Source organism: Pyricularia grisea (genome assembly GCF_004355905.1).
Source record: "Pyricularia grisea strain NI907 chromosome Unknown Pyricularia_grisea_NI907_Scaffold_1, whole genome shotgun sequence".
NCBI classification, from domain to species: Eukaryota; Fungi; Ascomycota; class Sordariomycetes; order Magnaporthales; family Pyriculariaceae; genus Pyricularia; species Pyricularia grisea.
Window position 1 is genome coordinate 2,829,162 of NW_022156716.1, and position 21,543 is coordinate 2,850,704.

The window sequence follows — 21,543 nt, forward strand, 5'->3', positions numbered from 1 at the left end:
CACTAGAACAGAACCATTCTTTTTTGGTGGTAGTAAAAAAAAAACCCCCCCAAAAAAAACCTGGATGTTCACGCATGGTCGTTTAATAGAAAGGCGCTCCATAGAGGGGAAAAAAAAAGGGAGGGCCCACCAACATTGCCATCATCATCCCGTCAAGCCCGTCAAATCGCCTTTTCCCATTTCCACCCTTTTTATTCTTCCGCCCGTCCTTTCATTCTCCTCTTTTCCCACAAATACCGAAAATCCACGGATATTTACTTCTTCGGGACTTGATGTAACTTTGCACGAGGTTGTGCCATTTTGCACGGTCTGGTCTATCGTATCATTAGAAGGTGTTTCAGAACTGGCCCCAGGTTATCTGGCATGCACCTAAGCTACTAGTCTAGGCTGTCTTTCTCTATCCGCGACCGTCACTTATTTTTGCAGTGGCACCAAAGTTGACTTGCTTACCTTGCATTTTGACTACCTAACTACTACCTAATACCTTACCTTGCCTGACTTACCTTTCTACCTACCGTCGCGATCTACCCGACCAAAGCTAAGCTACCTCAACTACCTACCATCCTATCCTACCAATCTTTTAGTATTCTTATTTCTCCTACTTCTTTATTTTTTTTTTTTGCTTGTATCATCGATCCTACCGCAAAGATCCTCGGAATTCCCGCCAACCAATCCGAGGTCAGAGACACAGCCTGTTCCTCTTCTGGACAAGCCGCACCTGGCCCGTGTTCTATAGTCTCAGTCATTCGCAGCCAAGGTTGCACACCACTGCGGCTTACTTTTCTCCCTTTCTCGGCCTACCTGACCTCCGCCCTCATTTCCCCTCCCTCTCATCTTTTGCTGCTCCCACTACTTTACTGCATTCTATCTGTTCACCTGTTTTGCTTTTCATATTATCACTAGTCGACGGAACTATCTATCTTATTTTTTTTGCCCCTATCACTTTATTTCCCCATTGAAATCCGCGTTCGCAGAAAGAAAAAAAAATCGTCCGTCGAGGCAATTCATTCCATCTCACCTAGGGTATACTTGGCGTCGCGCCCATAGATGGGATCTTTTCGAGCTCCACGGGACAAGCTTCACTGGAAATTCACTACTTCCTTCGAGACCCCCGCGGCCAAGAACCAGACAACAGGTGAGTCGTGCTTCCCTTGCACCAAGATTGTCGTGTCACGTCATCATCCATTATTTCAGTTACCTGCAGCATTGGTGCTCAAAAGACCGGATGACAGAATTGTATTGACGCGCCTCGAGGCTGCACAGTACAGAATCGCGACCCTTCGCGCTCGGAGCGTCGCCAAACCTGGTCTGACCGGCCAGTAATCGGTGTAGACCGGCGACCACCCACCCACGCCGTCTTACGATGAGCGGCTACAATCACTACGCCAATTTCGGCGGTGGACATTCGCAACACGTTGATGTTTTTGGTTCTTACCAGGACCTCATTGATCCCAGTGGCCTGCCTGCAATCAGTCATGCCCCAATGCCATCATCTACGCCCGACCCTCCACGATCCATACAGCCCAACGGCAACTACAACTTTTCCTACCCGGGAATTTCGAATATTCCCCAGACGAACGCTGGACAATCGCCCTTTAAGGCTTCAGGACCGACGGCTCCCTTGGCGCCACTGAAAAACGCACCTAATGGAGTCATGATGAATTCGCCCCATATCATGCCTCCAAACATGCAGTCCCACGGAAGCGACTTTGTGCCTCAGAAACAGGCGACGTTGGCTCATCAATACAACCCAGCTCAACTTGGATTGGCTCCGGGGAAGGATTCAAACCTAGCTGGGGTTCCATTCCTACACAACCCGACGCAGAACATGTTGATCGAACAATACTATCCAACCAGCGCGAACGGAAAAAGACTCCTTGAAGCCCCGTCAATCAAAGACAGTCGCCCGCAAAAACGCGCCAAACTCGAAAACCAACCACTTCCGCCCCCAGAATCATTCCCACCCATCGTCGACGATGGAATCAAGCCTAGTCATAGCTATGCCATGCTGATTGGAATGGCTATCCTCCGGTCTCCGCACCGCCGACTAACTTTGGCTCAGATATACAAATGGATAACAACAAACTATCGTCACTACCGCGAAGCCGCTGACAACGGTTGGCAGAACAGCATCCGTCACAATCTGAGCTTGAATAAAAACTTCATCAAGCACGAACGACCCAAGGATGATCCTGGAAAGGGCAGTTACTGGGCCATCATGCCGGGAATGGAACATGTGTACATGAAGGAGAAGCCAGGCCGCAAGTCCATTTCAACGCCGGAAGGCATGACAATCATGGGCAGCCTTATGGAAAACTCAATACTACCTCCGTTTCCCAAGTCGGAACCGAAGCTGCCTCCGCAGACATGTTCTGAGCCTATTTCGGAAGAGACTTCAACAACAGCCACAGTATCGCAATCGCACTCCGTTCAGCAGCCAGATCTTTCGTCAGACGCAACTATCCCCCCGACCGAGGAGCCTCTGGACAAGACTGCTGAAGTTGACGCTACCGTTGAATTGGGTTCCTTCTCTCCCACCGCTGCCGACATGAACTCGTCGCCACCTCTACCAAAGCACTCTGAACCACAAGGCGGTACACCACCTTCGATGATGCGGCGCAACTCAGCGACACTGAACTCACATCGGAGGCAACGGCCTTCAATGGATGATAGTGGATACATATCCTCCCTGGACTCATCCATCCTACGACCGCAACAGCAAACGCTCCTCGCGTCCGAGACTGATCGGCTCGACAGGTCACGGAGCAAGCGGAAAGGCGGACGGGCAGAGGATGAGATCAGGCGCCTGCGTGGCTCATCCTTCGACCCTAGTCCTACAAAGGGCCGCTCTCGCAACAATACGGCATTTGGACCTCAATCTTCGTCGCCAGTTCGTAGGCTTGCTGGTGAAGGTCAGATGCTTCCACCCCTGACACCTGCATATAAGCTGGCGCCGCCGCCACAGATGGCACCACCGTCGGTCTCTCCCAACACCACACTTCAGCAACATCGTAGGGATGTGGCTAGGATGATCGAGTCGCCTTTGAAGCGCGTGATGGGCCTTGCCGGTGACTGCGGATGGGCAACACCTTCCAACGACAACATTGACGAGTCAGTGTATACCGACGGCTACGACTTCAACGCTGGATACGGCGGCGACTTCTACATCCTCCAAGACGCGACACCAGGCGGTCTCTACTCGATTGCTGAGGACGGATCTCCCGTCAAACGCAAGCGGTCGATTATGGATTCATCACCGCTCAAGCGACCAGCAAAGAGGCAAGGACTGCCACGACCAAAGTCCACTGCAGTCCTCGGGGAGGTGACGCACCCAAACCAACAGTTGTCGCTCGCGCCAGCTCCTCTTCTTAAGAGCAAGCTGTCACCTGCGAAATATTTTGCGCTCAAGTCACCAGGCAAGAAGATGCCAGACCTTCCGTCATCCCCAAGCAGGATTCTTGCCGCGTCTCCTCTTAAGATGGCTCCTGCACTAAGCACGTTGGACAACGTTAATGATGAGAATGCGGTGCCAAGCGTTATTTTTGAAGACTTTTGCTCTACGGAGCTGCTCGAAGAAACGAGCGAGTCGCACGACCTTGATATCATGAAAGGTTTCGAACGGATCGGCCACAACATGGGGGCGGATCCGGGGACTATGCCATTTGCCGTGGCGAACTTCAAACCTGGCCTCGGGCGCAGCCATACTAGCAATTTTTAGGAGAATGTTTGAGTCTACACGTGATTCGCATAGGAGCCATGCAGGATGAATGAGCTCTCTAGCCATCCAAGGCTAATCAGAAGACGATCTCATTTGCCATGGACAGGCTTTACGATTCACGTCTTGCTTTTTTCTTTTTTTCTTTTCTTTTTTTGGAGTTGGATGGACGGGTATCAGTTGTGATCGTCATGGGCTTTGTTTCCCTTCTGATTCGAAAAATCGAATGGGCGCATGGGCGTTTGTGGGCTTCAAGCCTCACTTATATTGGACTGTTGTGTTTTTTTTTTTTCTTTTCCCTAATCCTGGAGCTGTCTCTTTATTTTTCTATGGGACGAATTTACGACATGTATGTTTTCTTGGGCCGGTCAGGAGCGACTAGGATATGGATACGAATGAGGGTCTTTGGGGGTTTATTTAGATTACACACATTAGTATTGATTTCAGGTCAAGGCGGACGGGCATGACAGATGCCATGTTTCGGCTAGGGCTAGTCTTTGATTCCCTTTTCAGCGAGAACATCATCTGATAGCGGCGTTATTGGGATCATAATCTTTTGATATTTTGGGAATTGAAACCCGCTAATGTGTCTGATTGCTTTACTTCTGTGATACTGCCATTTATTTACCCGTGACTCTGTTGACCTATTCCTCCGGAGTAATCCTCTGGCGGATCTTCTGACTGGTTCCAGTGCCGTAATTACAGGAAGGCAGTAATCCTCTCGTATCAATACATTCCCTGTATCCTTCCGGTCCAGCCAGACTCTTGCTGGTTGACGGATATCTGATATGGGAAAGGGTTCGCGTTGGTGGTAGTTATGGGCGGTATGTGATCCTTGTGTGTGTTGACGAAGGTGATTATTTTCATGGTGCTTGCCAGCAAGGTAGCCTCGGTAGCCTTGCGGACCTTTGCGCGCTCTATTTTGGTCAACTGATATCAGGATACGCAACTTCTCCGATATTATCTTCTGATGGGTCCATTATATGTGTCTCCCCTTTTTCCAAGCACGTAGTGCCTTGGTTGCATCTTTCTTTTTTTGTCCCCTATACTTTTTTTTTTCTCTCTCTCTTTTCAACAGGAAACTTACCACTCTCAGTCCTGGGCTCAGCCACTGTGACCTTAACGGTCCAGCACTCCCAGCAGACCTCCTCCTCGCCCCTCATGGCGAGCCAGGTCTTGCGGCGCTTCTTCTCGAAGAACTGGACAGAGATCTGGCCCCTGCCCGAGGAGCCTCCGCCGCCGTGGGGCTGCTTGTCGAGCTGGCGGGCGAGTGCGGCGACGCGCTGGTCGATCATGGTCTCGAGCTCGACATCGTCGACCAGGGGTAAGGTCAGGTCGAGTACGTCGCGCGTCTGCGGGGTCAGGGTCGGGAAGAATCGATGGAAGAATATTGTGTGCAGGATACCTTCATAGTGGGTTGTGGGAGGAAACCCGGTTCGGTGTTTTTTCGTTCATTTTAGTTTGGGTTCTTTCTTGCGTTTCGAGTTTTGGGCAGCTTTGCAGGCAGTAAACGGGGGAGGCGTAAAAAAAAAAAAAAAAAAACAAGAGAGAGAGAGAGAGATAGAGAGATAACCACAGGCATGATGTAGACATGATCGGGAGGAATGCACAAACCGCGAACTACATCTTGTACTGTGGTGGGATCGGCAAAGGCCTCGAGGATGAACTCGGGCGGGTTGCTCTGCGCCATGGTGGGATATGAATCTGAAAGAGACGCGGCGGCCGGCGCGGAGTCTGCCTGTCGGCGTTTTGCGAAAGACAAAAAAACCAAAAATTGTAAAGTATTAAAAATAAAAACAAGAGAGGCTGCTTCAAGAATTTGCGAAGTTCAAATGATGTTTTTTTAAACCGGGCACGCGGTCAAGTTGGTTGGTCTGAGTTGGCGTCTGATCAATGATGCGGCGCAAAACTAGATCTAGTTCGGACCAAGATCGAGCGGTTTAAGCTGGCTAGGGGCTCGTCATCCGGTTACCTCTGATAGGCAAGGTGGTAGGGTACCATTGTTGTATTCTCTCCTTCAAAATATGATATTGCTAAACTTGAAAGATGCATGCTTTGATTTTCCAGAGTCAAAAAAGGGAGGTGAGGTGGAGAGGTTAGCATTTTTGCACATGCAATCAATCAATCAATCAATCATCGCATCAAGTTATCAATCAGTTTGATGTTGTCACCACAGCGGGGCAGACAAGACAGATGCAGCCCCCCTGACGTGCATTGCTGGCGGGATGTGGAGTGCGCAGGTTGAACTAAATTATCTAGCTGCTACCTTCAGCTAACGAGCAGTCATCTAGTCCCACTGCAGCACTCACAAGCCAAATGCTTGCACTGGGTACAATAAAGCCCAGGACTTACAGAACTGGTCAATTATTTGCACCTTACCTGGGACTACAAGCTTAAGCGTTATCAATAGAAAAACATATCTGTCGCAGCGGAATAACTGATAGCTATAGGCTGTGAGCAACCGTACAATAACTAACTCAAATGTGATGGGAACACAGACTGGTACAGATGGTGGTACAAGAGAAAGTCTGATGGTCTTGTACTGTAATAGGGGACTGTGTCGGAGCGGGTAGAAGTAGCCGCGCGTGCAAATTCAGTACTACCACTGTCCTGGGGAAAGTGACTGCTTGTTAGCCGGGGCTTACAACTTGAGAATCTGTCAGGTTTATGATTGTACAGCAGGTAGCACGTGCAGTTAGTTAACCAAGGTGCCGCCTTGCAAGATGCATGTACCTTTTACGTGCCATTACCGTGGGCCCCTCCAAGCCTCGCGACCGAATGCAGCCGCGACAAACTCCGATGCGCTAAGTCTACACTTTAAACCCCAGACCTTTTTCTTCGCGGGGGTTTGGGTTCTGAACCGAGGCTCGTGTCGTCACCCCATCGTAGTTGCACGCGGCTGGGAAATAAAGCAACCGCCTACATCGACACAGTCATTACTTTACTTTTTATTTCAACTGCCTAGGCATACTTCCAACGCCTGTATCCAACGCAAAACACAATCACTAAAGAAACGGAAAGAAATAGTAAACCCAGCTAGCTAGCTGCTGCTGCGACCACCTCCACTTTTACAATTAACCATCTAAAAATCAACAAGGACCCGTCAAATCAACAAGACACTTAATGCCATACATTTCCTAGCCCATGCAATGTACTCCGCAACGCGGCGATGGCTTCGCCGCAACAGAACTCCAATCGCTGTCGGCGCCGGCGTCATAGGCGCAGGCTATCTCGTTTCCCGATATGTGATTGGCAAGATCAATGACGCGCGGGAGAGGATGAGTAGCGACCGCATCGCCAAAGAGAAGTACGAACCACCATTCATCTCCTTCGCCACCTGTTCTCTCCTGCAAAAGGTGAACTTGAATACTAACCCGCACGATTTAAACTCTTGTCCGTACAGTCTCCGACGGCGCTTCGAACAGAACCAAGAAGACTGCACCTTTACCGTGTTGGCGCTCTTGCCTACCGCTACCCAAAATGTTCTCGAGGCTATGGATACAGAGAAGATCACATACGAGATCCAGCAGTTGAAAGCCAGGCCGGCAGGACCACCGAGCATAGCCGACACCACCCTCACTGAAGATGATGGCCGCAGCGTCTCTGCCTCTGGTACTGCGAATAGCGCTCCGGCTACCGAATCTGACCCCCAACCACAGCCCGCAGAAGCCGCCGCCGCGAACGCCTCTCGGAAGACCAAGCGACAGCTATGGGACGACCTAGCCATAAGCTCAATCACGAGAGCTTTTACCCTCCTCTACGTCCTCGCTCTGTTGACCATGCTTACGCGCATTCAGCTCAACCTTCTCGGTCGCCGGAGCTACTTATCAAGTGTCATCACTCTGGCTACAGGGTCTGCCCAGGCCTCGATTGGACTGGAGAACAACGATGACGATAGCCCGGACGTCGTCTATGGCAGCGACTTCGACGTGAACCGGAGATATCTGACCTTTAGTTGGTGGCTGCTGAACAAAGGCTGGGCTGAGCTCAGGGACCGCGTGGAAGTCGCTGTCCGGGGCGCGTTTGGTCATCTCAGCCCACGTGATGAACTCTCTCTCGACATGTTTGGCAGGCTCACGAAGCAGGTTCGGGATGAAGTTGAGGCCGACGTCAAATGGTTAGCGTTTTTGCTGCCACCGCGAGACCAGGAGGACTCTGTGCTTGCAGAGTCGGGCATCCTGGGCGAGTCCGAGACGGCCGCCGGCGCAGACGGAAGCATGATTGTCGTCCAGTCGCAGTCTCCCGTTGTTCCACCGCCGCTGCGTCGCCTGCTGGATGAGACGTCGGACATCATTGACTCGCCTGCATTCTCCCACGTGCTCGGTAAGATCCTCGACGCCGGATTCTCGACCCTAATCGAGGGCGAGCTCGCCCAATCTGTCTTCGGCTCGGGTGGCGTCCCCAAGCCCACAGTGCAGCTACCAAAGGTGCTATCCTGCCTGACGCGTCAGGCGCATGCCGTCGGCAACGGCATGCCCAACAAGTACCTACAGGCCATGGAGACGGTGCGCGAGCTCGAGGGCTTCGCGGCCGTTGTGTACTCTAGCAACTGGCAGAATGAGATGCGGGACGATGAGGGTGACACCATGGCTGGAAGCGCAGCTGTCATCGTGCCACCCACCGAATCCTTTGAGGCTGCCTGGAACCGGGCTGTGGAAGGCCGGCAGGCATCATAGGAACGCGTCTCGAGCTCTTCTCCAATACCGTTTGATGCTTGCCTGGATTTTGCTCAGGCATTCTGTATTATATTACTTTGTAATTCCTCGGGTATGGATTACGATGGTTTCATAGACATAGGATAGGCTGCAATGAATCAAAGCGCTATGGAGTCTAGAAGTGCTATAAGTTAGTTATTCGGGCCCTTAAAAAGTACCGACAACACACTTGTCACGCGAATCCTTGATAATTCTCCTGGCCAATGCTTTTCTGTGGAACAGAAATAGGCTTTAAATCCTAGGCATGTGACATACTTTTCCTATGTCAATCAATATCAAAACAGCTTTATGATTCTATCAATTACGAGGAATTGAACAATGAACTCTTCTATCTAATTCGTCTCGCAGCCTCAACAAAAGCCCGTATCTTGGCCAAGCTTTGCTTGCCATCTTCCTCGACTCCGCTGCTGACATCCACCCCCACCACGCGGCCGGCGAACTCACCCAAAGCCGAGACGGCCTGCTCTACATTGTCTGGCCCCAAGCCGCCTGCAAACACAACCTGCAGATCCGAGTCCTTCTCAAACTCGGCCTTGACGGCCGCCGCATCCAGTTGCTGACCGGACCCGGAGCCAGAATCCAAAAGCGGCAGCACATGGTAGCCACGGAGCCCGAGCCCTGGATCCCCAGGCTTGAACTTGTGCACGACGGGCACGGGTATCAATCTGGCCCACTCTACGGGCTCGTTGCCGTGTAGCTGGACTACATCCAGCTTGTACCGTGCCTGCTTTTCCAGAATCTCGTCCAGGGGCTGGTTCTGGAAGACTCCAACCAGCAGTGGTCCTTTTCTCCTGAGGGACTCTCTACCTTGCGAGAAGAAATCCTTTGCGGTCGTCTGTTGTGGTTTTGCGGCAGTGGAAGCCGGTGCCGTCTCGTGCACCGCCTTTGATATCTCCAGGGCCGCCTCGTCCGAGACGCATCGCTTCGTGCCGGGGACCAGTATCATACCCACCATGTCGGCCCCTGCCTTGACGGCCTCTGCCGCGGCCTCGGCCGTTCTCGTGCCGCAAATCTTGACCAGCAAAGGTCCGGGTTGGGGCTCTGCGGGTGCTGCGGCTGCACCTGCGCAAAGCTGATGAATGAACACGGAGGCATCGGGCGCGCGCATGATGGATTCGCCAACTAGGACGGCGTTGACTCCGTCCTTCTTATAGGCCATCACGTCGTCGTGCGTGTTGATGCCACTGAGAGCACATAAGATGGTGGTGTCTGGTACCATTGATCTCAGCCGGCTCGTCGTGCCCAGGTCGACCTCGAAACTCTCTAGGTTGCGGTTGTTGACGCCGATGGCTTTTGCGCCGAGCTCCACGGCGATGGACATTTCATCGCCGTTTTGAACCTCGACGAGTGGTTCCATTCCCAGTGACAAGGAGTAATCGTACAGGCGCTTAAGGACGTCTTTCTCCAGCATTTTCACAATCAGAAGCACCGTGTCGGCTCCGGCCAACCTCCCCTCGAGGATCTGATACTCGTCAAAAACAAATTCCTTGCGGAGGATGGCCGGCCTGTTGGGCATGCCAGCAAGGACCTGCCTAATGGCTCTCAGGTCCTCGATGCTACCCTTGAACCAGTCCGGTTCGGTGAGAACCGAGATGACGCTAGCGCCGGCCAGGGCGTATTTGCGTGCCTGAGCCGGCGCGTTGATGTGCGGTGCAAAATCACCCTTTGACGGGGAGGCACGCTTGATCTCGGCCATGAGAGCCACGTCGAACGGGGACTGGCGGAGGCGGTCGATTAGGGGCACCAGAGGGGGAGCGGCGTTGAGTCGATATGCGGCCTCGAGGTCGGCCATCCTCTGCGACGGGAGCTGCTTCTGGGCTGACACCAACTCCCTGCGACGGGCGTAGATCTTTTGCAGAATGTTCGTCTTCTTGCCACCGGAAGCGGAGGCGGTGACCTCTTTGGCATTGGAGCTGGCGGCGGCTTCCTTGGCCTGCTGCAGAATCACCGAGTTCTCTGCCCAAGTGCCGTGCTGGAGGCGGACAAAATTGCGGAACATGGCGCGGCCGTCGGCGGAAAGGATGCTTTCTGGGTGGAACTGCACGCCCTCGATAGCGTACTCCTTGTGCCGGACGCCCATGATGACACCCTTGCTCCCGTCTTCCTTGGCAATCCACGAGGTAACCTCGAGGGTCTCTGGGAGACTCACATGGGTCCCTGCCAGGGAGTGATACCTGGTGACGGGCAGACCTTGTGCCAGACCGGCGTAAACCCCCTTGCCGTCGTGGACCAGAGGAGAGGTCTTGCCGTGCAGGATCTCGCCGGCGAAGATAACCTCGCCACCGTAGAGATCAATAATGCACTGCTGGCCCATGCACACGCCAAAGATGGGAATCTTGCCAGCAAAGTGCCTGATGGCATCACGGCTGATACCTGAATCGGTCTTTGGGTGGCCGGGCCCGGGGCTGATGACCAGCTGGGTGGGTTTCAGAGCTATCAACTCATCGAGGGTGATCTGGTCGTTGCGGTAGACGGTGACCTTGGCACCCTCGAGGACGAGGTATTGGTAGACATTCCAAGTGAAGGAGTCGTAGTTGTCAATGAGAATCAGATTTGACGCCGTGGAAACTGCTGGCGAGGGGTCAGGATGATGAGGTGAGTTGTCGACAATGCCTGCGGTTGCCATATTTTCGTCCCTTCTTTTGTGTGATGTGGTGTGGTGTGCAGTTGGGCGTTGGGAGATCCAATGTCAGTGCGAGGCGGGAGTGAACTAATACCAGTCAGTGCTGGGCCAGCGACTTTGGAGTCACGTAAAATTGCAAATGGTTGCCACAACACAACCCACCCCAAATTACGTTCCGTGGGTATTCTCAAAGGTTAAATGAGAACGAGGGGTCAATTGCGTCTGATGTAGAAAATGCGGTTAACTTTTTTTCTGTCTCTCACAGGGCTGCACCCTGTTTTTTTTTTTTTTTTGTATATATTGTGACACTTCAAAACCTGAGCCAAGCCAACTTGTTACTGTGACGCATCTTTAAATCCGGGTTCTTTGAAAGTTTATACAACTAGTCTAGACCTAGACTTAGGTAACTTAGCCAAGTATACTATGCACCTTACATAGAAAGACAAAAAAACCCGGGCTCCGATTATGGCGGGAAGCTCGGAGTGGGGGTTCTGTGGCAAGCCACCTTAAGCTTTCAAAGAGCTCCCGTCGCCGGAAACGGAGGCTCCACCAGAGCTAAGGTTGAAGAACGGCAGTACCCACTGTTTTGACAATCGCTTTACGACGGACGGGTTGATTTTTGGTTACGCGTGCAGGTGCAACGGCGCGTCTTTTTATTTTTTCCCCCTGGTTACCTCAGGTCTGGAAATACTGGATACGACGACCAAGGCACCCGAAGCATTCCCATCCCGCCAACCTCAAGTCCGCTTGCTGCTGATTGAAAAAAACCAAAAAACCAAAAAAAAAGGACTTAGTTCCTGCGACAACACTGGCCTCCACACGGTCGCAATTCTAGCCTTGCTTTCGATGTTTTGAAAACGCTCTCCCTCACCTGCCCCAATTTCCATGCCACCGGGCCTCACCGGCCACGAGCGTCACGACCATGGCAGCTCTTTCAGACCGCATCTATTTTCCACCACTTGACGAATGCATCTCCGGTGAAAAGCGTTTGCTGTGAGCTTCCCACGACCTGCTCAGCGCATCAGATCTTCCCACAAAGGACCATTAACTAACCCAAGTTTTTCTTTTCTTTGAAATGCATGCAGCTCATGGAGGCTTGTTGCGTCATCTCTGACCGACACAGACACAAGTCGCCTGACCTCCAACGCTGTCTCGGGCTTCCTAAAAGACCCCTATGTAGCAACACTCTTTAGAGATCCATCGCGGACGTTTGCGCCGCCGTCCCCCCAGACGAAATCCGACTTCGAGACCAAGACGTCGCCGATAAATGCGACAACCCCCGCCGACGACTCTTGCGACTTGCAGACGATAAAAAGCGACGCGCTCTGGCTAAGCAAGAACGCCGCCATCAACGAGACGGCTGCGCTGCGTATTGTTGTCGCTGAGGCTCAGTGTCGTCCGGAAAGTCATCTCAATGGCCCCTTATCCTCCCAGGATGTAGCCAACATCAAGGATATTGTGGGCCAAAACGCCGCGCCAGGGGCCAGCGTCCTGTCGGCAATTGCTGCTGCTAGCCCCGATGATGCTGAGACCATATGGACCGACTTCCAGGGGGAGAACGCACGGCGAACTCGCATCCTGCACACATACCTTGCGGAGCGCAGGCATTTCGCCGTCGCAGCAGCCAGCACTGCTGCTCAGGTTCTGTCCGGCGAGGATCCTTCAGACCAATCTGATCGAGATGCCATTCTGAGTGCTGGACCGACGTGGCTCAGCTATCTGACCAGCTGTATCAAGCGATCGTTAGCCGGGCTGGATGCCACTCTCGAGGGGGACAAATATAAGACGGACAATTTGACAATTGACTGGGGACGGACCTGTCTGGTCGAGGCTGCTCACGTTATGATGCTCATCTTTCAGATAACTGATGCAACATCAAGTCGCACTTTTGCCGCGCCTTCTTTTGTGGCAGAGTGGTTTACCTTTATAACCGACTACGGATTCCTGGACGCATTATCACCAGTAAGTCTACAATTACAAGATAACCCTGAGATGTGTCTGTGCTGATAAGAGTTGCAGGCAGATGCTAGCGTGGGGGAGCTCGCCCTCCCGTTGAAGTGTCTTGTGTGTGCCATCACAATGTCTTTGCTCAACTTGCCTCGCTCTATGGCCTTGCTTGACCAGGACCTCGAGCTTGGGGTAGATGAGAACTCGTATATCCAAGACGCAGACATATTACTGCAGGTGCATGGCACAATGCAGATAGCTGCGGAAAACGGACTGTACACCGCTGCTCCTGCTGTGTTCTCTTGGTCGCTTCTGCTCCATCGCATGTACGTGGCATATCAGGAACGCGCCGAGAGGCGAGATTTGGCGCAGAACCAAAGGGCCCAGGCGGGATTTGAGCTTGAGCACCATCCCGTGGGAGCCACTGGGCGCCGGAACTCGACCGGTAGCATCGTCTCGATAGAAGCCCGGAGCTACGACCAGTTCCTGGTCAACACCTCCATGTCTCAAGACATTCAGGTAGCCGAGGCCCTTGCCCAGAGTGCCACCGCTCAAGGCTTTGTTTATGATGTCCTCTCGGAATTCTCGCAGTGCTCAGGGGCAAACCCGGAGGCGGCCCTGCCTAGGGACGTTGGCGCCAAGATACGTTGCTACTTCCTGGAACTACTCAAATTCAGTTTCCCTCTTGTGGGCTACCAATCCGAGCCCGTAACGACACTGCTTGCTGTACTTTCTGCCGGCGATTCCGACCAAGAACGTCAGGTGCGCTCGGGTGATTTACCGAAACCCGAACCACCAGTAGAAGCAGTCCTCGAGGATCCCATGCTCCTCGACGCTTATGTCCTTCAGGCTTTCAACCGCTACCCCTACGAGTACGCTCCTTTCACCACTCTTTGCAAACTGTTGGCTGCTCGTGTTGGCGAGGAAGAATCTTCCGGCGCTATTCTCAAATATCTCCTCAAGACGCCAACATTGACATTTGTACTTCCTGAGAACTTTCAAGAGTATCAGCTCATTTTGGAAGAGGAAAACTCCAACGCAATCCAGATCCTGCAGGAAGTACCACTCATCGAGCCGTCACCAACCTCTTGGAGACGCCAAGAACCCGATGATGAACCGTTTGATATTCCTGCGGGGTCACAGGGCCGCTTTATCACAGACTCTGGCAGAGTTGTCTTGATGGAGTATGAGCATTCGTCCTTGGCGTTGATAGGGAAGCGCTTGGAAGTCTACTCTTCGCCAGAGTCATATCGCTCAGTGCTTGGGCCTTTGCAGCCGCAAGAAGCAGCAGATGCTGTGTCACTACTCAATGTTTTGATTCAGCGGGAGATGGCGAGCCATGGGTCGGCATCCGGTCTGGCAATCCTACAAGAGACTAGCAGATCTGTAGGCCGGACGAAGGATGTTGTCAGCATTGTATGCGACATTCTCGACCATAGTATCCAAGGAGAGAAAGTCAGCAACGATTCCTCGGTCATGGCCCTCCTTACCGCATGTGTACGGTTCCTTGATACAGTACTGCCGCTGTGTCCCGGTCGTGTGTGGTCTTATATGGCAAGATGCGAGCTTCTCAATACGGAATCTCGCGCTGGAAGACTCTCGAGGATATTGGGCAATCCAGATCTCAACAACGACCGGTTTGATTTCCTTCACACCGTCATCGTCTTCCTGTCCGAACTTGTCGAGAATGCAATGCAGAGCTCCGTCCGCCGCAAGGTAACCATCGCAAAACCCGGGGCGCTGCAGAAGCACGGCACTGTGAGTCTTTGGCAGGGGACGTCGGACAAATTATTGACGCAGGTGGCTGTCTCTATTGCACAAACTGCGGTGGACATTTTTGAGAACTCATCGACATGGCGATATGTATCCGACCTGCACCCAAGCATCATTCTGCGCGATCTTGTACCCGTCTTGAACAAGATGTTGGTGTACACTTACAGCGTGGGCGAAGAAAAAGAGCGACTTACAGACTGTCTCGCTCCGGCCGCTGGATATGTTTTGGAGTGCTTCCTTTCATCGTCATCCGCTGCTCTCAAGTTTCAGCCGCTGTTGGGGACTTTCTTGTCAGCACGATTGCTGCCAGAACCAACGAGGCTTTACCAGAAGGCGTCACAGACACTGGCTAGCACAACAGTTACCGTTCTTGAGTTTGTGACTTCATTGATCAAGACTGCAGCTTTCCTCGAGAAGCCAAGCACTCTGATGGAGACGCAATTGTTCAGATCGACGCCTCTGCTTGCGCGTCTGTGTGGTGTAGGGAATGCCTTCAGAACCCCGGTGACAAGTTTAATGGAGAGCTTGGTAGCTAGTGCCGAGGGATCGGCAAAGAGCGAGCCGCCTTCACTGCTCGGCTATCTCGGATCCCAGATCGCAAGGTCACTACTGAAACTACTCGCTCAGCTTGACAAACCATTCGACCGTACGGTTGAAAGTGCTCGATTGTGGAGTTTCTTATCCACAATACTCCGTAGTCGGCAACCTTGGATGGCGAACTGTCTATTGACGGGCAACGTACCGCGCGATGCAGTCAGGGGCGAAGGAAAGTCGGGCAAGTCATCAAAACTGTCCCCAACATCTGTCCTTGTTGCAGCTAGGATTAGGCTACAACACATCTCGTCTATTCCTAGTGCAGAGGCACTCGCAATTCTGGAGTTCTTCACTGTGGCACAAAACCACTGGCCATGGACCATTTTCGCAACCAGAGGAGATGGCGACCATCTACAGCACCTCCGCAAGTATGTTCGCGATCTCAAGCCTGCTTCACTCACGGCCAAGACCAATCCCGAAGAAGCAGCCAACCAAGCCAGGATTGCAGCTTACATCGCAGAGATGTTCGCCATGCATCTTTACCACCTTCGGCAGATGGGCCAGGACATGGCGTTTGCTACTGAGTTGCTACAAGACCTGGATTACTTCCTACGGGATGGGGTTCAACTTTCTGGATACAACGCCTCGCTGCACGCCAACTTTACAAAAAACTTCGCCAGCCGTTACTCTGGCATCTCACTTGGATCCTTCAAGCGCACCACCTTCGCACCTCGTGAACTTGGCAAGCAGTTCTACTATGCTCTGGACTTGGCGGAGAGGATGTTAGACTTTGACCCTGGCTGGGTAGGACCACGGGATACGGGCTTTAGGAGCGAGATGGAGACGGCCAACCTGAATCTTTCTTTGGTCGATGGCCAGATCGTAAGTCATGCAAGCCCACTGTCGATTGAAACCATATGTCTAATAAGTCCCGAGAGTACTAACCGATGTCAACTTTCCGACAGGCTCTTTTCCATGCCTGGGAGTTCCTATTACTCGAACTTAGCGTTTGTCTCCTCCCCAAAAACCAATCAATTGCCGTCATGATGGCACAAGTGGCGGAGCAGTGTACCGAGGCAAGCCACGCGCCAAAAGGCCCCGAAAAGATCTTTGTCAGTCTGAGTAGAGCGCAGGCAAACCTTGCCCTCACTCTTATACAGCGGCTGGCGGACGCCACGCCTTCACCAAAGAGTTCATCGAAAATGGTTGGAATATTATGGACAGCATTGAGCAGCGTAGAAGATCGATTCGGACCTGACCAGATCGAGTACTACCGCACTCTGCTCAAGATCCTTTACATAGTCTTGCGTGGTTGTCGACAGATGGAACCGTCTGTATCCACGGTGCAGACAATCCTCAACATTCTCGATCGCATTGTAGCACAAGGATTCCGAGCCCTAGTGACGCTTATCCACGATCCCGAGACAAAAGTTGCACCAGCGGACGTAGCCTTGCTGACAGCCATCCTTCAGGCATGTCTCGCCATCCCCAGCGTGGACGAGTGTGGGACACAAATCCTCAACATGATGGCCTCACAAGACGTCCTCCATGTCGCCATGTCACTCTTCTCATGGGCGGACAGGCTTGCCGAGGACGGCGATCCCATATACGGAGAGCTTAGCTTGCTCTTCCTCCTGGAGCTGTCAACAGTACCTGCGGTCGCGGAGCAGCTTGCCCTGGACGGGCTACTGGGCCATCTCACCTCAGCAAGGCTCGCCAACTCGATGAGGCGGCCCAACGTGTCGCCGTTCGCCAACACGGCCGGGGCCCAGCGCTGCTATAGTATCTGGACCAAGGCGGTCTTGCCCCTGATGATCAACATTCTCAGCGCACTTGGGTCAACCATTGCGCCCGAGGTAGCTTTTGTGCTCTCTTGGTTCTCGGGACTGCTGGACGCCAGCGTTCAGCGCTGGGAGGCCCCAGGGTTGAGCCGCACGTCGACCAGGGGCGCGCCACGGCATGTTACCCTGCTGGCGGTGTCTGAAATCCATTCCCTGGCGCTGCTGACTAAGGTGCTCGAGGCGCTGCGGCAGAACAACAACCGCGACATAGCCGAGGTGCAATGGGACGGCTCCACGCTGCTGGAGAACATAGAGTTTTGGCTCTCGCGGCCGAAGCTGCTGCGCGAGTCCCTCGTCCCACTCGGGAGTCGCGAGGTCGAGTGGAGGGCGACCAAGGTCGTCGGTCCGGATGCCGATAAGGTGGAGAGCAAGTTGGAGGAGAAGGTGGTTTCGCTGATGGAGTCGGTCAAGACTATACTGAGTGACGAAATGGACTAGTGATAGGCTAGTAGTGTATAATGAATATAAGCTCTTGACCAAGAGCCAACGGTTACATGTCCCTGTGTTTGCTGCCATGACCACCAATGCAGGAAGGAAACGAGTAAATTTGTTCATTAAACAGTAGGCCCAGGGGCAATTATTGGTGAGATCGTTGGTGTTTCCTGCTCATAGACAGCATTGCATGGCAGAGATACTGATTACAACGGGCTGAGCTCAGACGGCTTGACTCCACAAATGCCCGTGAAGTAATGCCTCAAGTTTCCAAGCAGCCCATGATGCAGCAATACATAAAGAGCCGAGTTGTAAGGAGCAGGGATGAGAAGTGGTTTAGAGGATTCGAGTAATATTACAGTATAGTACAGGGTATCTCTTTTCCCTTCCAAATCCTACATCCTCAAGTCGCACATCAATCGCCATGAATGCCCTTCTCTCTCTTATCTCTTGCACTTCCTGTTTTTTATTGTTGTTGCTGGTTCGCCATCTGGGCGCTGAGTTCCTGGAAGCGCTCACCCAGGCGCTGCTGGGCGGCCATGTCCTTGATGACACAGCGCTGGATGCAGCCCGACTCGCGCGAGTTGAGGGCCTTGGACGAGAAGTCGTCGATGCAAGACATGAAGCAGTGGTCGACGAGCTTGCTGAAGATCTGTTTTTTTTTTTTTTTTTTGGCAAACATCGGTTCAACGTTAGCATGGCCGATCAAGGACGATCGAAAGTTGCACATATATAAAAATGTCAACAATTGAGGGGGCGTTTTGTATTGGTTTGACGTACGTTGACAAACTCCTTTACTTGTCTCTTCTGCATGCGCTGCTCCAGCTCGCGCATCTCATTGTTGTTTAATCTGTTGTTTTAACGGGGCTCAGGTCAGTGGAAATGGAACAATAGGAAACCAAAATGGCGCCTTCTCTATCCAACGGCTACTGACTGGTCCATGATTGGCAATTGCTTTGTATTTTTTGGTCTGCTGCGGTTTGTGTTCCAAAAGATGCGCTGCCGCGTTGTATTTGCAGCTGTGGGAGTAGTGTAGCTTGAACTTTTTTGTACGTGGACCGGAAAGAGCTGAGCTATCTTATCCAAAAAAACAAAAACAAAAAAAACCAAGGTCGAAAGGGGAGCCGTGACGTTTGATTTCAAAACGAAACTTCTCGGGGGGATCCACCCCGGGTAGAAAAACTAGGCTTAGGTTGATAAGTGATTATATAATATCAAGCAAACTCTCTATCTTCACGTGAGATCCCCTGGCCATTCCTAATGTGGTAGTCCCGCCAGTGCTCATCCTTAAAGGTCTTGGCTGGACCCACGGGCGGCGATGGCGGAAGACCAGCAGTGACTGTTTAATAGGTATATACCCAAGTTAGGACGGCCTGCAGTTGGGTCTTTCACGAGAGCGGAAAAAAGGCATCCATGCACTATCCAGTTTTGGCCAAATATTTCAATTTTTGTCAAAATCCATACAAAAACACAAGTCCGCTTCCGTTTTCTTCATCACACTTTGGGTATCATACCAGACGACATTTCGCTCAGATATAAATACCAGTACCGGCTCTTGCCCAGTGGCGCCTCGAATAGGTCCGTGACATGCGTATGAAATAGTTTTTATAGCGCGGAGACCAGGGTTGAATCCTTATTACCGCTGGAGCCTAATGCTCTGTTCTGCGCAGTTGAGTAGCACGAAGCGTGTACAAAGCGGTCAGGCCCAGATGATAGCTGGGTTTGATAACACCGCAGTGAATTCACACACTTCAAGTCTTTTTTTTTTTCTTTCTTTTTTTTTTTTTGTCATTGTCTCTCTTCACCTTACTCCGGCCCAGCGACCTCTTTCTGGAGTCCCTGTGTTGAGGGCAAGCCGCCTTCCTATGTTACCAAAGCACACGCAACTGCAAAACAGTACGCTGAGCATCCAAATGGCCGCTTCCAGGGTTGCCCGGCGCGCAAGACCTCCAAGAGCCAATTGTGCTGTGCGGCCTGGGTCGGAGCCCCTTGGCAGCGGTGTGCCGGTCGTGTCGTATAGCATGGGAGTCGGCATCATGTCCGGGTCAAGTCCCGCAATAATAGTAGCCCCGATGACCCCGACGGCGCTCGCCAACATGAATCCAGACTTGGATCGGTCAATCAGATACCACAGAAAAGGGTTGACCAGGGCCAATGTCAATGAGACCTGCATGGTCGAATCCCAGGGTAACTTGCGCTGTTGCATTCAAAAACGTACCGTAAGTCAGCGGGTTGAAAGGCCTCTTAATGGGGGCGGGGGATCAGTAGACTTACAATAGCAAAAACGATGCCCGCGAAGCAGCCTACACCACGGATGACCAGAGCCCAGTCAGTATCAGGTGTGGAGCCTTCCTTCACTTCCTCGGCAGACGTGGAACGGCCGGAATTAGTCTTGGGTCCAAGAGTCCGATCGCAGAACTGGTCGAACCACGGAAGGAGAGAACCGAGCAGCACGCCGGAGGCGCCCCAGAATGCGATGTACATCTTGTCGTAGGAGCCCTTGGCGGGGAAGAAGCTGGTAGCATGCCGTTGTTGATGTTGCTGCAGGGAGGTGGACATGTGCTCATCCCGTAGCCTATATACGACCATTCCGTAGCAAGCTCCCAGCACAAACAGTAGCACCGCCTTGGCCGTGAGCGTCAGGAGGTCCACAGATCCCATGGGCTGCGGAGCTGGCAGTGCTGTTGCCGGCTCGAAGTGGGCCCCGGCTGGTGACATTGGGCCGGTGAGCATGCCACCATTTTGTGACTTTGACGCAGCCCCGAGGCGCTCCCGCAGTTGCAGCAGAGCTTCGGCACGCTCGGGGTCGTCCTCCTCCTCAGTGGTCGAACCGTACAGTCCCGGACGCCCAGGGGTCTGGGCGCCGGTCCCCCAAGGTGTTCCTGGCTCCGTTCGGTCAGAATACGGATTGCCTCGAGATTTGCCGTTTCCTGTCATGGTCGGGCTGTATATTCCAAACAAGGCGGATTGGGTAAGGTTCAAGACAGATTGGGTGCGTGACATGGATGCAGAGTCGGTCTCTTCGGGAGTATCGGTGGAAAACTGTGAAGATGATTGTCGCTTGGGGTCGAGTAGACTTGATCTCAAGCTGGTGGTAGAGTCTCCATTGCGGGCAGGGTGTGAGTCCGACGCCGACTCATCGTCCGGAGGAGTAGCGCTCGTCAGGTTGACGTTGAAAGGGCGTCGCGGGATGGGACGGATGATCGCCGGCGGCGTGGAGTCGGCTGGCATCGGGAGGGAGAGGGTAGGGTCGCTGGAGAAGTTTCTACGTTCTTGAATCTTGGATCTTTGATTCGAAAGACGAAGGATCTTTGTGGATGCAACACTCCGAGTGGATTAACAAAAAAATAAAACAAAATAAAGAGAAGCTGCTGCTGATGAAGACGTGAGTCTGAGCGGATCGGTCAAAGAATATTTTGGGGCTTGATCAAATTAAGTTCCAATCGTCATGCTCTCTCTCGTCTTTTGGGGCGTGAGCGTCAAACTGTCGTAGGCCTGAACTGGCGGGTCCAGGTTAAAGTATGTTGGCTGAAAAAGAAACAAAACTATTCGGGTTTGGAAGACGGTGCACGTCTCAAGACAAGAACCCTGGAACTAAGTTTTAGTTGTACTATAGTAGACTCCCACCTAAGCACAAGACGATCGATGTAGGGTGTTAATTACTCGTACAGGGTCTTATTCTTGTTGGAGACGTGGAGGGAGGGAATTACCTGGGTCTGGGGGATTTTGATTTGATGGTGGGCTGATTCACTGATGCATGGAAAATGACCGGCCGTAACCCACCCGGCGTTTTGCGCGCTGAATTCAGTAATTAAAGTTTTTTTTTTTTCTCCCTCTCTCTCTTATTCTCTTTTTCGTGTCCATTTCGCTGTTTTTCTTTTGGCATATTTATTTGAGTTTTCTATACTACTATTTATGTTGATGTTTTTGAAAGGGGCTTGGTCCCTTAGGTATTCTCCATTC

At 52.4% G+C, this 21,543-nt stretch overlaps 8 protein-coding genes across 8 annotated transcripts; 4 read left to right on the plus strand and 4 right to left on the minus strand.

Annotated features, from left to right (window-relative positions):
- Window positions 1-227: 227 nt before the first annotated feature.
- PgNI_00827 (uncharacterized protein) lies at window positions 228-1,323 on the plus strand (the record flags this gene model as incomplete). The annotated part of the gene is made up of 2 exons (XM_031120904.1): window positions 228-1,135; window positions 1,205-1,323. The coding sequence occupies exons 1-2, from the start codon at window positions 1,048-1,050 to the stop codon at window positions 1,321-1,323; spliced, it is 207 nt and encodes a 68-aa protein (XP_030985941.1). The 5' UTR covers window positions 228-1,047.
- A 40-nt stretch (window positions 1,324-1,363) lies between these two features.
- On the plus strand, window positions 1,364-3,718 carry PgNI_00828 (uncharacterized protein; the record flags this gene model as incomplete). Its single annotated transcript, XM_031120905.1, has 1 exon — window positions 1,364-3,718. The coding sequence occupies one exon, from the start codon at window positions 1,364-1,366 to the stop codon at window positions 3,716-3,718; it is 2,355 nt and encodes a 784-aa protein (XP_030985936.1).
- A 574-nt stretch (window positions 3,719-4,292) lies between these two features.
- On the minus strand, window positions 4,293-5,803 carry PgNI_00829 (uncharacterized protein). Its single transcript, XM_031120906.1, has 3 exons — window positions 5,330-5,803; window positions 4,803-5,120; window positions 4,293-4,632 (listed from the first exon to the last, which is right to left on the minus strand). Exons 1-3 carry the CDS (start codon window positions 5,403-5,405, stop codon window positions 4,442-4,444), a joined length of 585 nt encoding a protein of 194 aa, XP_030985935.1. The 5' UTR covers window positions 5,406-5,803; the 3' UTR covers window positions 4,293-4,441.
- A 673-nt stretch (window positions 5,804-6,476) lies between these two features.
- PgNI_00830 (uncharacterized protein) lies at window positions 6,477-8,555 on the plus strand. The gene is made up of 2 exons (XM_031120907.1): window positions 6,477-7,022; window positions 7,119-8,555. The coding sequence occupies exons 1-2, from the start codon at window positions 6,865-6,867 to the stop codon at window positions 8,389-8,391; spliced, it is 1,431 nt and encodes a 476-aa protein (XP_030987193.1). The 5' UTR covers window positions 6,477-6,864; the 3' UTR covers window positions 8,392-8,555.
- A 203-nt stretch (window positions 8,556-8,758) lies between these two features.
- PgNI_00831 (uncharacterized protein) lies at window positions 8,759-11,056 on the minus strand (the record flags this gene model as incomplete). Its single annotated transcript, XM_031120908.1, has 1 exon — window positions 8,759-11,056. One exon carries the CDS (start codon window positions 11,054-11,056, stop codon window positions 8,759-8,761), a length of 2,298 nt encoding a protein of 765 aa, XP_030987194.1.
- Window positions 11,057-11,743: 687 nt separating this feature from the next.
- On the plus strand, window positions 11,744-17,678 carry PgNI_00832 (uncharacterized protein). The gene is made up of 4 exons (XM_031120909.1): window positions 11,744-12,046; window positions 12,139-13,015; window positions 13,073-16,189; window positions 16,273-17,678. The coding sequence occupies exons 1-4, from the start codon at window positions 11,976-11,978 to the stop codon at window positions 17,584-17,586; spliced, it is 5,379 nt and encodes a 1,792-aa protein (XP_030986440.1). The 5' UTR covers window positions 11,744-11,975; the 3' UTR covers window positions 17,587-17,678.
- Window positions 17,679-17,889: 211 nt separating this feature from the next.
- On the minus strand, window positions 17,890-18,738 carry PgNI_00833 (uncharacterized protein). Its single transcript, XM_031120910.1, has 3 exons — window positions 18,515-18,738; window positions 18,361-18,430; window positions 17,890-18,232 (listed from the first exon to the last, which is right to left on the minus strand). Exons 1-3 carry the CDS (start codon window positions 18,520-18,522, stop codon window positions 18,047-18,049), a joined length of 264 nt encoding a protein of 87 aa, XP_030987192.1. The 5' UTR covers window positions 18,523-18,738; the 3' UTR covers window positions 17,890-18,046.
- A 579-nt stretch (window positions 18,739-19,317) lies between these two features.
- PgNI_00834 (uncharacterized protein) lies at window positions 19,318-21,225 on the minus strand. The gene is made up of 2 exons (XM_031120911.1): window positions 19,855-21,225; window positions 19,318-19,777 (listed from the first exon to the last, which is right to left on the minus strand). The coding sequence occupies exons 1-2, from the start codon at window positions 20,809-20,811 to the stop codon at window positions 19,382-19,384; spliced, it is 1,353 nt and encodes a 450-aa protein (XP_030987189.1). The 5' UTR covers window positions 20,812-21,225; the 3' UTR covers window positions 19,318-19,381.
- Window positions 21,226-21,543: the final 318 nt, after the last annotated feature.

What these genes read in the sequence shown, in the direction of transcription:
- PgNI_00830 (XM_031120907.1), top strand. Translation starts at nt 6,865, where the DNA reads ATGTACTCCGCAACGCGGCGATGGCTTCGCCGCAACAGAACTCCAATC. An exon ending in GACCGCATCGCCAAAGAGAA is followed by an intron (nt 7,023 to 7,118) that starts GTACGAACCACC and finishes TTGTCCGTACAG; the next exon opens with TCTCCGACGGCGCTTCGAAC.
- PgNI_00829 (XM_031120906.1), bottom strand. Translation starts at nt 5,405, where the DNA reads ATGGCGCAGAGCAACCCGCCCGAGTTCATCCTCGAGGCCTTTGCCGAT. An exon ending in AGTACAAGATGTAGTTCGCG is followed by an intron (nt 5,121 to 5,329) that starts GTTTGTGCATTC and finishes CCCACTATGAAG; the next exon opens with GTATCCTGCACACAATATTC. An exon ending in TGAGCCCAGGACTGAGAGTG is followed by an intron (nt 4,633 to 4,802) that starts GTAAGTTTCCTG and finishes TGACCAAAATAG; the next exon opens with AGCGCGCAAAGGTCCGCAAG.
- PgNI_00834 (XM_031120911.1), bottom strand. Translation starts at nt 20,811, where the DNA reads ATGCCAGCCGACTCCACGCCGCCGGCGATCATCCGTCCCATCCCGCGA. An exon ending in CGGGCATCGTTTTTGCTATT is followed by an intron (nt 19,778 to 19,854) that starts GTAAGTCTACTG and finishes TGAATGCAACAG; the next exon opens with CGCAAGTTACCCTGGGATTC.
- PgNI_00832 (XM_031120909.1), top strand. Translation starts at nt 11,976, where the DNA reads ATGGCAGCTCTTTCAGACCGCATCTATTTTCCACCACTTGACGAATGC. An exon ending in TCCGGTGAAAAGCGTTTGCT is followed by an intron (nt 12,047 to 12,138) that starts GTGAGCTTCCCA and finishes AAATGCATGCAG; the next exon opens with CTCATGGAGGCTTGTTGCGT. An exon ending in TCCTGGACGCATTATCACCA is followed by an intron (nt 13,016 to 13,072) that starts GTAAGTCTACAA and finishes TAAGAGTTGCAG; the next exon opens with GCAGATGCTAGCGTGGGGGA.
- PgNI_00833 (XM_031120910.1), bottom strand. An exon ending in AAGTAAAGGAGTTTGTCAAC is followed by an intron (nt 18,233 to 18,360) that starts GTACGTCAAACC and finishes AAAAAAAAACAG; the next exon opens with ATCTTCAGCAAGCTCGTCGA.